The following is a 13,926-nucleotide window of genomic DNA, read 5'->3' as shown; positions in this document are numbered from 1 at the left end:
CGCCGGACAAATAAGAATACGAGCTAAGAAAAACGTTGTAAAAATAAAGACATGTTTTAAACATATATCATTTGAAAACGCCTTTTAGATATGTTATAAAGATATGGTTTATTACACATTTTAAATATCAAAACATTTGAAACAAGTGAAACTAATTTTCCTTTCAAATCAATGAGCTGCATAGATAACAGAATATTCTTAAAATTAATACGTTTTATGCTTCAAATACATTATCATCACGTTATGTGCTATCATGTGCTGTCATATTGTGAATGATTCACAATATTAATACATTAGAGTTGGCACTCTCTATCATTGAATTTATTGGGATAGTGATCATTCAAAATATTTTTCGGAATGACTAAATTCGTCACCATGATAGCACGTGACAGCACATAACGTGATGATAATGTATTTGAAGCATGTTTGTGTAGTATGGATTAGTATAATTATTATAACACTCCAATGGGTGAAAGTATTAAATCAACTTAAGTACACTTGATGATAATCAATATTCAAATTTTGGTTCAGTCTTCAATTTATTGGCACACCTAAAATGTCAAGGTAATTTTAAACGAAAACCAAATTGATTCTGTCGAAGTTCGATTGATTATTTTTTGACTGTTTACTTTGTGCGAAAGTTTATCTCGAGCTTAGGGGATAATATTGAAATATAAGTAGGACATATTTCATGACTAAGAGAAAATATTTTGACACTATTTCAGTGTTTACACGAGTGAGTAATTGATATTTTGTTATGTTTTTACTCTGAAAAAATAAGTGAGTACCTAACCTATGTGTGTTTAGTAGATTTAAACCCACGAACAGTGGCGCACCCAGGGGGGAGGCAAGGGGCCCTAGCACCCCCCAAACATGAAAATTATTAGAATGATTTTAAACATTGAAATTAAAAGCCAAATAACTGTACCTTGGGCCTTAGACAAATAAAAACACGGCAAAAAAATGATTTTAATTTCTAACATAAAAATTTCGAAACACTAATGTCGGGTTTTTTTTAGAAACCCAATCCTTAATGGAACTGTCAAAAAAATCTCGGTGTCCACCCGAATTCCGGAGTGGTGTTTGTAGGTCATGGCTGGGGAGGGCTGACAGGGCTCTAGCCTGGAGGCCCGGGCTGTGGGGGGCCCGGCGTGTCGTGTTGACCAGATAAGTGAGATAAAAACACATCATAAATTAGCTTTAATTGTAAAAAAGTCGCCTGCGGCGCTATTATAGTTCATAGCCATGAACATTTTGGATTATAAAATTGTGCAATATATTTTCTGATTATTATATGTTGATACTTGACAGCTCCATTATTAAAGTAGATGTATTAAAATCGCCAATAATTCACTGTATAAGTAAGTACCCTTAATTTGAACTAAAACACAATTTGAAAAACTTTAATGTAGTATTTCACACTGCCTTTAATCTTGGCGTAAAGTAGGGGGCCCGCCAAATATCCTAGCCTGAGGGCCCGTTTCAGGATGTGGGGGCCATGGTGTAGGTATACCGAGTGCAATAGACAAAATACCGATAAACGAGAAATTAGGCTGTGTTGTGTTGAGTAGGTTTGTTTATAAGTTAAATGCTGTAATACTTTTTTTGTCCATTTTTAATTAATATTTTGGAATCTCAATATTAAAAATCGACGATAAACATTCTGCGAAAATAATGATTACACCCAATACAGTCGGGGGTGGTGTAAATCAAAAGAACATTTTTTTTCAGTGGAATTCGGCAATATGTTAGTATACTAGGCGCACATGTCCAGCATGGTCGCTGTTAGTCACTTCCAATCCGCCAGTCGCTGATGACACGCTCAACGGTTACCGGCCGTTATGCCTCAAATTTAATAAAAACTAGGAGAAACTGTATAAATATACCGCCGTGTATTGTGAAAATATGTAAAAATAATTATATGAAGAAGAAAAAGAGCCTATGGGACTAATTTACATTCTCCTCCTTGCCCCCCCCCCCCCCAATATTAAATCCTGGGTGCGCCACTGCCCACGAAAGCTTCATATTAATAATTAGTGATGATTCGATCACAATGATTGCTGAGAGATATCAGGGGAGAAAAATCTGATGACATTGCCTTGATGTTTCAGGCGGAATCGCTAGAAAATGCACAAGAAGCTTTTGATGTAGATCTGCATGCCAATAACCTAGGACTTTAAACCTAACTCATCCAAGTGATCCGCTTGTGTTTTCCACCAGTATATTTCCAAAACCGAAGCGTCATTCAACAACCTATTTAAATGCTAAATATTTTAGCATGAACATACATAATTTCGAAAAACACTTTCTGAGAAAAAAGCAAGTCATCCCGGCAGAGAATCGAACCCCGCATCTCCTGGGTTTACGCCCCGTCCGTCGCATTTACCACTATGCTACGCAGTGACATACTAATTCGATAAATTTTAACTATTGGCCTTTTAATACCTAATCATCAGCGTTCTTCTAAATCAAGCTACTATGTCAATCGGTTTTTGTTTTATTAAATCAAAGTAGATACCTATTACTTCGATTACTAACCGACGTCGTGGATTTCTCCAATATTTTTTATGATGTAACTTACTTGAACTTGCTAATAATTTATAATTAACTATTTCTTTTATTCAACGAATAATTCACAAGATTTAAGGATGTACCATTCTGATTATTGAACATACATAATTTTGAAAAACACTTTCTGAGAAAATATTTCAGCATGAGTCAAACCCAAGTTGTCTATGTGTCGCGCTAAACCAAAGCCTTGCCTACCGAGTTAAAATCAAACAGATAAAAGAGAAAACTAATATCAGGGTTAATAATAATTAAAAAATAACAGGAACAAGTTGGAGGTGTGACCTACATACCCTTTGTATGGTATTCTCAATTATACCAATAGATGGCATACCATATTGATGATAACAATATGGTGTCTATTAATTGGGTCTCCTGGCACATGTTTTCGTGGCCGGACCCCCCCCCCCCTCCAGTAACGAAAAAAAGTATGTAGATGAATGGATTACTTATTCTTCCTCGGTGATTTGATGTCAGCACTGGGAGACCCATGGCGCTCGTGAATTGGTGCTACCATCTGATTTCAAAAGTTTACTTTAATATTCTGCATAGACATAACGGACACTAATAATCCTAATGATTATGACCGTTAGGCCATGCAAATTCGATAACCACTTTTGTATGTGACAGCTCGCAATAACTTGTAGGTGAGCACCGTTAGTGGGTATAACTGTGTAAGACCAGGTGTTTATCGCTAGACTCAACGTTCGTAGTGTCTGAATATGGGAAATGTACCCGGAAAATTCTGGGAGTCCGTGGTTAATGCGATGAAAAACTATAAGTAGTAGACGGGTAAATGTGGAATTTAATTGCACCTGATAGATTTTGTTAAACCCGCCCCCTGGAGCCGCCTTAAGTAGATAATAAATAATTATGGATTTTTTTTTAAATTGACTGTTAATTCACCCGACCCATGGTCTGCATGTTGTGGACCATTGGTTCAGTGAATGACTAGCAAACAAGCAATCCTAACTTTAACTTTTTGCGGTTTATATAGACCAACTCGAGTGGATGGATATTGTTAATATAAATTAAATATTACTATACCTAAGTTCACATTTTTGTATAAATTTTGTTTAAAAAAAATCATTAGCTTATTTATTAGACCAGTCTTATTTATTACGAACCTGTTAACTAGGTCTAAATATAATTAATTAAATCTTTTTTTACAAATATACATCTGTCTGGGTTACGATTTTTTCCCCGATGGTAATATCTCACAATCTGAAACATGTGACTATAGACATTTAGATTCAACAGTTTGAATCATTCGAACTGTTATTTATGAGTCGTAAATAATCGCTGTTCGAAATATGTCGTGCATTTAGGAACACGAATAACCGAAAATGGCACCGTTGTTGAGACTGAAAGCAGTAAAATAAAATAAAAATTGAAAATTCTTTTAGAGCAGATAAGTTTTACCGAGTTTTACCTACATTAATTACTTCGTGATATAAACAACATTAGATTTTAATTAAACTATTTTTATTTGAAGGTCATTATCGCCTGTGTTATTAAAATATATAAAAAGGATGTCACTAAGTTCATTTCAAATGTTAAGTTTCAATATATAGTAGTTATATTTAAATTAAAGACCTATATTGTGATAATTTAAGTTATTGCAAAACCTCGGCACCGAAAAACTCTGTGGTGCCTAAAAATACGGGCTTTTTTCGCGCGGGAGAACCGTAATAAAAATATTCATTTTCAAGAAACAGAGTGAAAATCAGGCCCTCGCAAATTTTATTAACTCGATAAAAAAAGAAACTCGGAATTAAATTCGCTTCAGGTTTTTACATAAAACTTTTAAATTCTCGAACAATCCAATTATATGTTTTATCTCTTTTCATTCTAAACAGCTGTGTGAATAAATTGTATTTTTTTGTTATTTTTCTTCTTAGGTTGCCGTCTACTATCAAAGGTTAGATCGTACCTAGTATTTTCACTTAGTTTTCACTACTGTACAAAGTTTTTTTTATATTGTATGACACTATTTTGCTCACATCACATACCTAGTAAGTTTTATTATATAATATAATGAGTAAGTACCATCATAATACGTTTCAGTTTATATATATATATTACATTTTTTTATTATAACTTTATAATAAAATACAAGTTACGTAGAGGTGAATTTAATATTTAAGACGGTCAATAACACCAACATAATATTTGTTATCCGATAGAATTTGCTTTATATGGCTACCCATTGGCCGATATAAATAGTCAGTATTATCAGTTATTTTAATTAAATTTTATTGTAATAATCTTTTAGTTTAAACTATTATTTTTGAATATTAATATTAATACTATCGACTGAAGGTACTTGATGGAATTTGAATTTAAATTCTAATGGATTCAAGCTCTGTACTAATAGTAGAGAGCTTGAATCCATTAGAATTTATTATTTTTGAGCACAAAAAGCTACACAAAACCGTCTTATAAATTTGTACTGAGTCTACCTTATATATTATTATTCAAAATATTTTTTATTCAACTATACTAAATATATGTACATAACAATTAAAATACTTTTGAAACATATCTGAACATGATACAGATTCATGTTTGTAATATAATTTGAATTAGGAATAAAAAACTGATTGCCTTTCCATTGGTTTAGATTTTGAAACCTCGGTTAATATAGTTGATAGAATTAATACAATGATTCATTCACTGATCAGTAGTAAAGGATATTCTCACCCAGACAGTGAAAGATGTGAATTTAAATTCCATTCAAACCAACTATTTTCTGAAGTTTTTTAAAAGTATGTTCTTATTTTCACCTGTGCATTCACGTACATGAAAACTGATTCACACGTGTAACTGCTTTGGGAATGGGACAACTGGGCGCCAGGATAATTGGGCGCCGCACTGTTGAATGAAATAAATAGACGCTCGTTACGATTTTATACATAAAAGTAAACGAGGAATTTTAATCAGTTTCTATCTACTATTTAGTAGTTTTAATTCATTTTGCTCTTAACAAAACGAAAAGTTTAAATAATTTTTGTTACATTGGATTACATTCTATATCTGTTACATATTATTCTTTTCATATATTTATTGTAATAAGTGTATTAGCTTGACCTGTACCCCTCTTCTACAAAAACTAAAAACACTAATAAGTATAAAGAAATACCAATATTGTATCCAGAAGTAGTAATAGTGTATCATTTTAGAACAGGACGTCATTCATAGAATGTTGAAAATATGTATGTAGAATTTTTCACATTTAACTTTGTCGATTTATTTGTTCAAATAATAATAAATGATCGTGGTTCCTTTTAATCTTCTTCTTCTCAAGCACGCCTTAGTCTGACCTCTACTAATAACAATTTTCACGTTTCAGCACTTCCACTGGTCCACCCATCACATGACGAGTCTGGACTGCGAGGAGCACTCTCCTCTGACCTCACACCGCCGAACGAGACCTCGGGTGAACTCGGCGATCTTCGTCTCCAACGATGCGGCCGGATTCGCAGGATTCGACGCTGGCGATTTCCTCCGGAGATACGGGTCGCAGTCGAAACTGTGTAGGAAAGCGAGGTATGGAACTAAATTTACCCATATATCGTAAATTATAACAATACGTTGATCAAACTTTGTAATATAATGGATTTTAGTATTCTACAACCAAAATATCATAGCTTCGATAACATAGTACTGTAACGGGTGAGCGGGGAGATTTATAGCTCATGGTATAATGCGAGTGCTTAAAGTCAGACGTTATCTACAAAAAAGTGTTTTTTTTTTTGTTTTTTTTGAGATAACGTTATTTTACATTTACGGCTACATGATAGTTAAACAACGTTATGTCAATCTTTTCTAATTTATTATTAAATCGTCAGTAAAGTTTAACGCTTTTTACATAAGTTACCCTTGTTCTCATATTTTTTTTAAACTATCCCTATAAATTTTAACATCATCATAAACAAGATAAATGTACAATACACAATAAATTATAAAATATTAACATTAGGTTTTAAATAAACATTTCCCTTGTTGAGTTACAAGAATCTAAAATAACGATTTTCGGCTCTCTTGTAAAGTTGCACTTTTGTAGATAGTGTTGTTTGACACTAAGCCATCGAATGGTATTCTGTCGTGTCCGTGAGAGAGATCAAATCAAATCAAATTCAAATTTATTTATTTTACATCTAATAATGAACATGACAAATTATAAATTCAAAGTGTTCACGACATGACATAAAGTAAGTGTTAACAATTTTCAAATAAAAATACACTGTAATGTGAGTAAATAATACAATAATAAAATCAGAAAATAAGAAAAATAAAAGTACATGGAAGCACACAGAGTGAACTAGGTTGATAGAGCCTATCTTAAAAACTTATAAAACAACGTCCACCTAAATTCGCCTCGCGTAAGTGGAATATATCATTCTCCGAAGCGATTTCATTAAACATGGTTTAATTAGTATTATAAAGTACTTGTTTATTGAATATATAAAAAATGATACACGTAAAATAAAAGAAAATATGGAAATATAAAAACATTAACACACTCATTTTTGTTTCATGTTATTTGCGAGACTTTCTATATCAGGCAGATAATAATATGTCGTTGATTGCAAATTAATACATACTGCTTAATCTTCATTTGTCAACCGATTTCTAGTCTTTGAATGTAGGTACATGATTCAATGTAGAAAAAATACATTCACAATGAGAACGTGAAACACAGCGAAAAAATGATTAGATATCAATGAAATTGCTAGTTTTTTTTAACAGATATAAAACTATCAGGCATGCTTTTGGATGTTTTTAATATTATTTATTATATTGAATATTAAAAAATAAAAGGAATTTATTTTTTGACGTGCCGTCGAAAAATTTAGCGTGCCAAGTTTGGCACGCGTGCCACGCAAATGCCATCTCTGTACTAGGGTATGCGTCTCTAAAACAGAGTGTGCATGGTGTAATGTAATATTATTCCTAAAACAATTATTTTAATATGACTTTCTGTTTTTCCCTCAACGTTTGTATCATTAGAGTAAACTTTTACATTCGTTTCTAATGTTTGAAACAGATACAATGACGATCTGGCACATGTATGCCGAAAAACCCGTTTCTTATGTTGTCGTCCTGGTCACAGAGTGTAAATACGATGTCATAGCTGTCATATTATAATATGTATGTATAATATGTCGGAATGGCATATATATGATCATTGACACTAAAACGCTCTTAGCATATATATGCAAGATTTTCATTGTGTCTGTTTCAACCTTTATGCTATAATATTATATTAGGTACATTATATTGGAATATATATATTAAGTCTCATATATGAGATATTAGAAACGCCGCGTTTCATAATCCGTGAGTCTCGGCGAACACGGTATAGGTCAATTATTGAAGAAGACCTTTTGACAATCGAATGTGTTTTTTTTCCCTTTAGAAGCCTTCCACGGAACACCTTTACCGATAATTGAATTGCCTCCCTTGCGCTACCGGACTATAAAAAAAATACTAGGTGCCTGAAAGCTTTCTAATAAAGTCCAAACCCGTCATTTTTAATTGGCTTTTAAGACGGGTAGATTTTTAGCACACCGTAACTGAAGTTGTGCAAGTTATTAATCTAGTTTTATTACAGCATCCATGTTAAATCCATTGATAGGTGAGTGATAGTGTCTCCCATCCAGGAGCTTTCGGAAAAAAACGCAATAGAAAAACTGTCATTTTCGAGCCCCCTACGTTCAAAAATCTAAACTACGATTAAGAAAATCGCTCATGAGAAAACAATATCTCATATGTCATATACACTATTTGTACATGAGATGAAAAAAATCGATGTAATGACTTCATGAAATTTATCACGCATTTTTCGTATTCTACTATTAATCTTAATAGTGAAATACAAAAAATGAAAATGAATACTAGTTTTTATTCGTATACAGTTCGCCGTATCACACTTCACCGTGAAACGTTATATCGGAAATATGTGGTCGTATATTAAAGACCGTCCAACCTATTCGGGTCATATAGTACTGAGCTAAAATGCATGTCTATATAAAACACGGTTCTTATCGGTTTACAGCAAGCCAGCGGCAAACAAATTTTGAAAATAGCCGATATACTGGGTTATTTATCAGTCTAGGTTACGTTAGATTAGGTTTTCATTTTTTAATTTTGCCAAAATCAGCTAGGAAAATTGAATTAATGTTAATATTGAATCTAACAAAATTGGAGACCGTATGGAATACGGTCATTTGTTTCCGATAAAAAGCCCATGGCGAACTGTGCCACGGTGAATTGTTTTACGTACAATTTACATGTAACCAATATTGAATTGGTGGGGAGGGGGGTATGACATAAGGCTTTGCAACCCCCAGCAGAAAAAATGTATACCTATTTTAATTATTTTTTTAAAATAGATTTACGTTCTAGTTATTGGCAGACTTTACTTTACTTAGGTGCACAAGATGTTTCGTTTCGTATCCGGAAACTTGTACGTATGCAGCTCGCCATATCACACGTCACCGTGAAACGTTATATCGGAAATATATGGTCGTATATTAAAGACCGTCCAACCTCTTCGGGTCATTTAGTACTGAGATAAAATTCATGTCTAAATAAAACACGGTTCTTGTCGGTTTACACTTTACAGGAAGCCAGCGGCAAACAAATTTTGAAAATAGCCGATATACTTGATTATTTGTTAGGTTAGGTATTTTTATTTTTATTAATAACCATGCCCTTGCTTTTTCGTACACGGTGGTTGGGTGGGTTAGTTGCATTGCTGTGGGGCTAATTAGGTTCCTCCATTTATATATTTAATTTTCTTTATGGCCAGGATTAAATATTTTGTGTAGTGTTCTTGTGTTGTTCTATTGCTTTGTACTTCGTGAGGCTTTTGGAGATCAATTTCATGATTATGCTATCTACACCGAGTCCTGAGAGTCCATCGCTCTCTTTCTAGTATAGGGCAGTCGTTGATGACATGCCACACAGTTTGAGATGTGTTGCCGTCACATGGACAACAGTCATCATCCCTCAATTTAAATCTTTTTAGATAAGCTCGCACCGCTCCGTGGCCTGTTTGTATCTGTGTGAGTTCGCGTGATATTTTGATGTTCCTGGCAAGAGTGATGGCAGAGTTTATGTTTGGAATAAATTTCTGTGTTATTGATCCTGTGGCGGATGTTGTGTATCTGTGGTTCCATAGCTCTATTGTGTCTTCGTTCAGTTTTTGTTTTGCGTAACTTAGAGGGAAGTGTGTGTTGGATTTAAGGTCTTTTATCTGTAAAACAAGTTAGGTTAGGTTAGTATCACTTCCGGTCGAATTTTAGAGGGAAAAAATGTGTAGGTTTGGGCGCCGAAATTCAAGGGAAAGACAGTAGAAAATAGGTAGGTAGTAATTAAATTCGAAATGCAAAATATCAAATCGAACAAATCATATTTAATATATGACAACGCGTATTTTTTTTCATCTCGGTGCTATAGAGATGACCGTATAGTATACGGCAGTAGCGAAGGGTGGAGGTAGGCTGTTAAAGTCCGCCATAAATAGGGCACATTAAACTTTGTTAGTCATACGTATTTGTTTTTATTGAACCAAAGACTACAATTTACAGATGGTGTTAGTTAGTTTTAAAAATCAATTAAACCCTGCCTAAACCAAACCATAATAGTGTTGGTATAGTTTAGGCGATACGACAAATTTGTTCACACTTTTTCATTTATACTTATTTGTTTTCGTTGGATTAAGAATACAAAAATATATTATACGTATTGTTAGTGATTTTTTTTTAAATTCATTAACTCCTGCCTAAACCAAACTATAATAGATAAAAAATATTATTCTATCTATAAATAAAATTATCCAAAGTCATGTATGATTTAATTGTACTATTTTAGATATTTTATAGATGGACGAGTATCATTTGACTATTATTTATTATTGCTTGGTTTCGCAGGGTTTAATTGAATTTTAAAAATAAACGATCTCCGCCTTTAAATTGCACTCTTATTACAATGCAAACAATTACGTATAATTGAGAAAGTTTAGTGTGCACTATTTTTGGCGGATATTCACAGCCTACCTCCACCCTTCGCCACTACTATACGGACATGTCTTTCCGATAAGAAAGCTCACGGCGAACTGTACTACGTTGAAATGTAATATGTACAACATACATGACGTAACCGCTTTTATCCGTTGTACCAAACATATTTAATTTTTTCAGTTACATGTTCATATCCAAATTATTTTAAAATATCATAATCAAGCTTCACAATTTTAATTATATTCTTGTATTATTTGGAAACAATACATAAATTTGATGATTAATCTTCAGACATTAAATTATTAAGTGGTGATCATCCTAGCCGAAATAAATATGCACATTCAAATGACAGTGGTTTTACTTGTGTGATAATTGCATGCAATCATCGCAGAAAGTTCTTGAATTTAATCAATCTTATCAAATGGCAGGGATTTCAGTTCAGACTGCAGGAACGCGCCAAGCCTTGGTATTAGGGGTAAGAAACATCTAAACGGCAAGATTTAAGGGGCGACAAAAGTCCGAAAAACTTTATGATGAAAAAAGGGCACAATTCTCTCACATGTCATTAAATATTCATTTATAAATGCTTCCGTGCTCCATCAACACATATCTATCGATTTATGAAGCTTTCTATTATAATTCAGGTATTCTTGAAAACACTTATGAGAAATTAATTATATTATAACCAATAAAAAAAAATCTTTTTTGAAAAAAGTAAGACACCCAGCAGGAATCGAACCTGCATCTCTCGGGTTTCGATTTTCTATTGGGTTAAGTATAATATAAATTCTCAGAATTCTCAGCTTACAGGAATCCAGCGGCAAAAAAAATTGAAAATAGCCGATATACTGGATTATTTGTTTAGGTTAGGTTAGGTTTTCATTTTTGAATTTCTTAATTTTGCCAAAATCGGCTATGGAAATTGGCGCGGTTCCCGCATGGCTTCCTGGAAACTGACGTATACCTTTAGATTATTGAAAAATACTTATAGGTACCAAATCTATGTTACAACTTTGACTTATGTTATATTTCCGATAAAGAAATAGTAGTTATTTGTGGGAGGCGGGGACAATTTTGATCTCCCCTTTGGCACATCCCTGCTTTTAACATTTTGTCCATTTTACTATGCATTTTTCTAAAGTATTGCAATGCAATGCTTGCATTGAAATATTTTTGACTTTGTTGAAAATATTGTTCTATTAATAATATCATACATTTATTTTAATTCAAGCATTCGCATTGAATAAAATTTAGTGCGATCGTTGCATACAATCACACCATTATTTGTTGCTAAATTACTTAAACATAATTTATTCAAAACAATGGTTCATACAGTTCATGGATTTTCAGTTGTGTATGTCAGTAACATGTCCTCTTAAGAACGTGCTTTTATTGTCATATTTCAAACTAAACAATGTTTTTTTTACATTTCAGGTCAGCTGATAACATCCCTTTGACGACAATGGAGGAGGGCTCGAGCGAGAGGCTCTCGAAAGACGAGACCTCCCCAACGGAGGTCACGCATCACTTCGGCCTGCCGATCTTATCTGTATCTGGGCCATCTCCTCCTGACGATGACTTCGAACAAATCGACGAATACCTTTAAAATTACCAGAACTACGCATGTATGCAGAGATTCTTTAAAGTAACGTCTGTTTAAACGACTCTTACTTACCAACAGTATTTTAACCTTCATTCATATTATATTATTATGATTTTGTTTTCTGTCTAGCATGACCTACTATACATTGTACTCCGTTATAATTTCCTTTATCATTCTGATTCCACTAAGTACTACGTAATATAACTATCAATTCTAAAGATATCCGTACTTAACCTTTTTCTAAATAAAAAAGGGTCTTCTTCTTATGGTGCCATCCCCTAGCGGAGGTCAGCCACCATCACGGCGATCTTATCTTTGTCGTCTGCTACCCGGAACAGTTCAGTAGAGCTGCACTCGTACCAATTACGGAGGTTCTTAAGCCACGAAATGCGGCGCCGTCCTAGGCTACGCTTCTCATCGATCTTTCCTTGAATGACAAGTTGGGGAATGCTGTATTTTCCCGATGATTGGTTGAAATCGACATTCATCACTCTACCAAAAAAGGCGAATGCAAAGGAGTGCAGCGAGTTTAGAACAATAAGTTTGATGAGCCACATATTAAAAGTTTTATTAAAAATCATCCATAATAGGATTTTTCGAAAATGCGAAGAAGACATGGATGACACACAATTTGGCTTCAGAAGTAGTTTGAGCACTCGCGAAGCACTTTTCAGCTTGAATGTTCTAGTGCAAAGATGCCTAGATGTTAATGTTGATGTTTATATGTGATATATTATATTCGATACTGTTACGCATCCTAAACTTCTCGAAAGGCATCGACGCAAGAGACATTCAACTGATAGCTATCTTATATTGGAATCAAACAGCGAATATTAAAATCGAAAACGAAATCAGTGGAGAGGTAAAAATTCGTCGCGGTGTAAGACAAGGGTGTATATTGTCACCTCTGCTATTTAACATGTACTCAGAAAAAAGGGTAGATGCTTTTTTTGTGGAAAGAAAGATTTGTACGAGAAATGGATGTCAGCCACTTGCTCAACCTCTTAGTTCCATACCCTGACTCATACACAAATTATTGAAAAATAATATATTGTGTACTTGCCAGATCCAGGATTCGGAAATTGGATTTACGTGACACTTGGAGACTAGAGCTGCACTCGTATCTATCACGAAATTCTTCCAAACCACGATTTGCGGCGTCTCACTCTGTTTTGATGTTTCATTGGACAATAAGCCGGGAAATTACACTTTTGTTTTTTCATAATGTGATCAATACGTTTCTTCCTTCTTTCCGATGGTCCTATAGCTCAATTCGAGCATTAACCTTCTCCAATCGCCTTCCTCCTTCTGGACCAATTATCTGCAGCACTTTTTCAATCTTCGAAGTTGATTATAACTTTCTCATCACTCTTCGTTCCCTCATAGGTATACATATAAATAATAAAATATACCAAAGATCTGACTATAATTTCGATTATTCTTTCTCTTCCTTATTGGATTAAATAAATATTATCTTAAGTAACCTATATAAGACTTGTATTGAATTAACATGTGAGAACTACATTATAATGGTGTGAGCCAATTTTCTTGTTGATTCTAAGAATCCAAAGTTTGTCAAAGAAAATTTTCTATCATTAAAATATTAAAAACTGTGACTTAAATAATAATTATAGAAAGAGTCGTTTAATCGTACTTAAAGTGTTTTGCATACTGCGTTAAAAAGATTAATAAAAATAATAATTTAATAACTTATTGCACTAAGTA

General features: G+C 33.6%; 2 protein-coding genes across 2 annotated transcripts in view; one reads left to right on the top strand and one right to left on the bottom strand.

Annotated features, from left to right (window-relative positions):
• Window positions 1–12,204, top strand: part of LOC147073994 (uncharacterized) — a 235,976-nt gene extending 223,772 nt beyond the window's left edge. Inside the window, exons 8-9 of the mRNA XM_085944720.1 lie at window positions 5,921–6,117; window positions 12,033–12,204. Of these exons, the coding sequence (XP_085800846.1) occupies window positions 5,921–6,117; window positions 12,033–12,204 (369 nt within the window). The remainder of the gene's footprint in view (window positions 1–5,920; window positions 6,118–12,032) is intronic.
• LOC147073988 (uncharacterized) overlaps window positions 1–13,926 on the bottom strand; it is an 895,029-nt gene that overhangs the window by 524,358 nt on the left and 356,745 nt on the right. The gene's annotated exons all lie outside the window — the stretch shown is intronic.

The sequence above is a fragment of the Rhyacophila brunnea genome, unplaced genomic scaffold, assembly GCF_057557595.1.
Source record: "Rhyacophila brunnea isolate RB1 unplaced genomic scaffold, BYU_Rbru_1.0 scaffold_17, whole genome shotgun sequence".
NCBI classification, from domain to species: Eukaryota; Metazoa; Arthropoda; class Insecta; order Trichoptera; family Rhyacophilidae; genus Rhyacophila; species Rhyacophila brunnea.
Note: the sequence above shows the minus strand (reverse complement) of the source record. Positions and strands in the feature narration are given on the sequence as shown.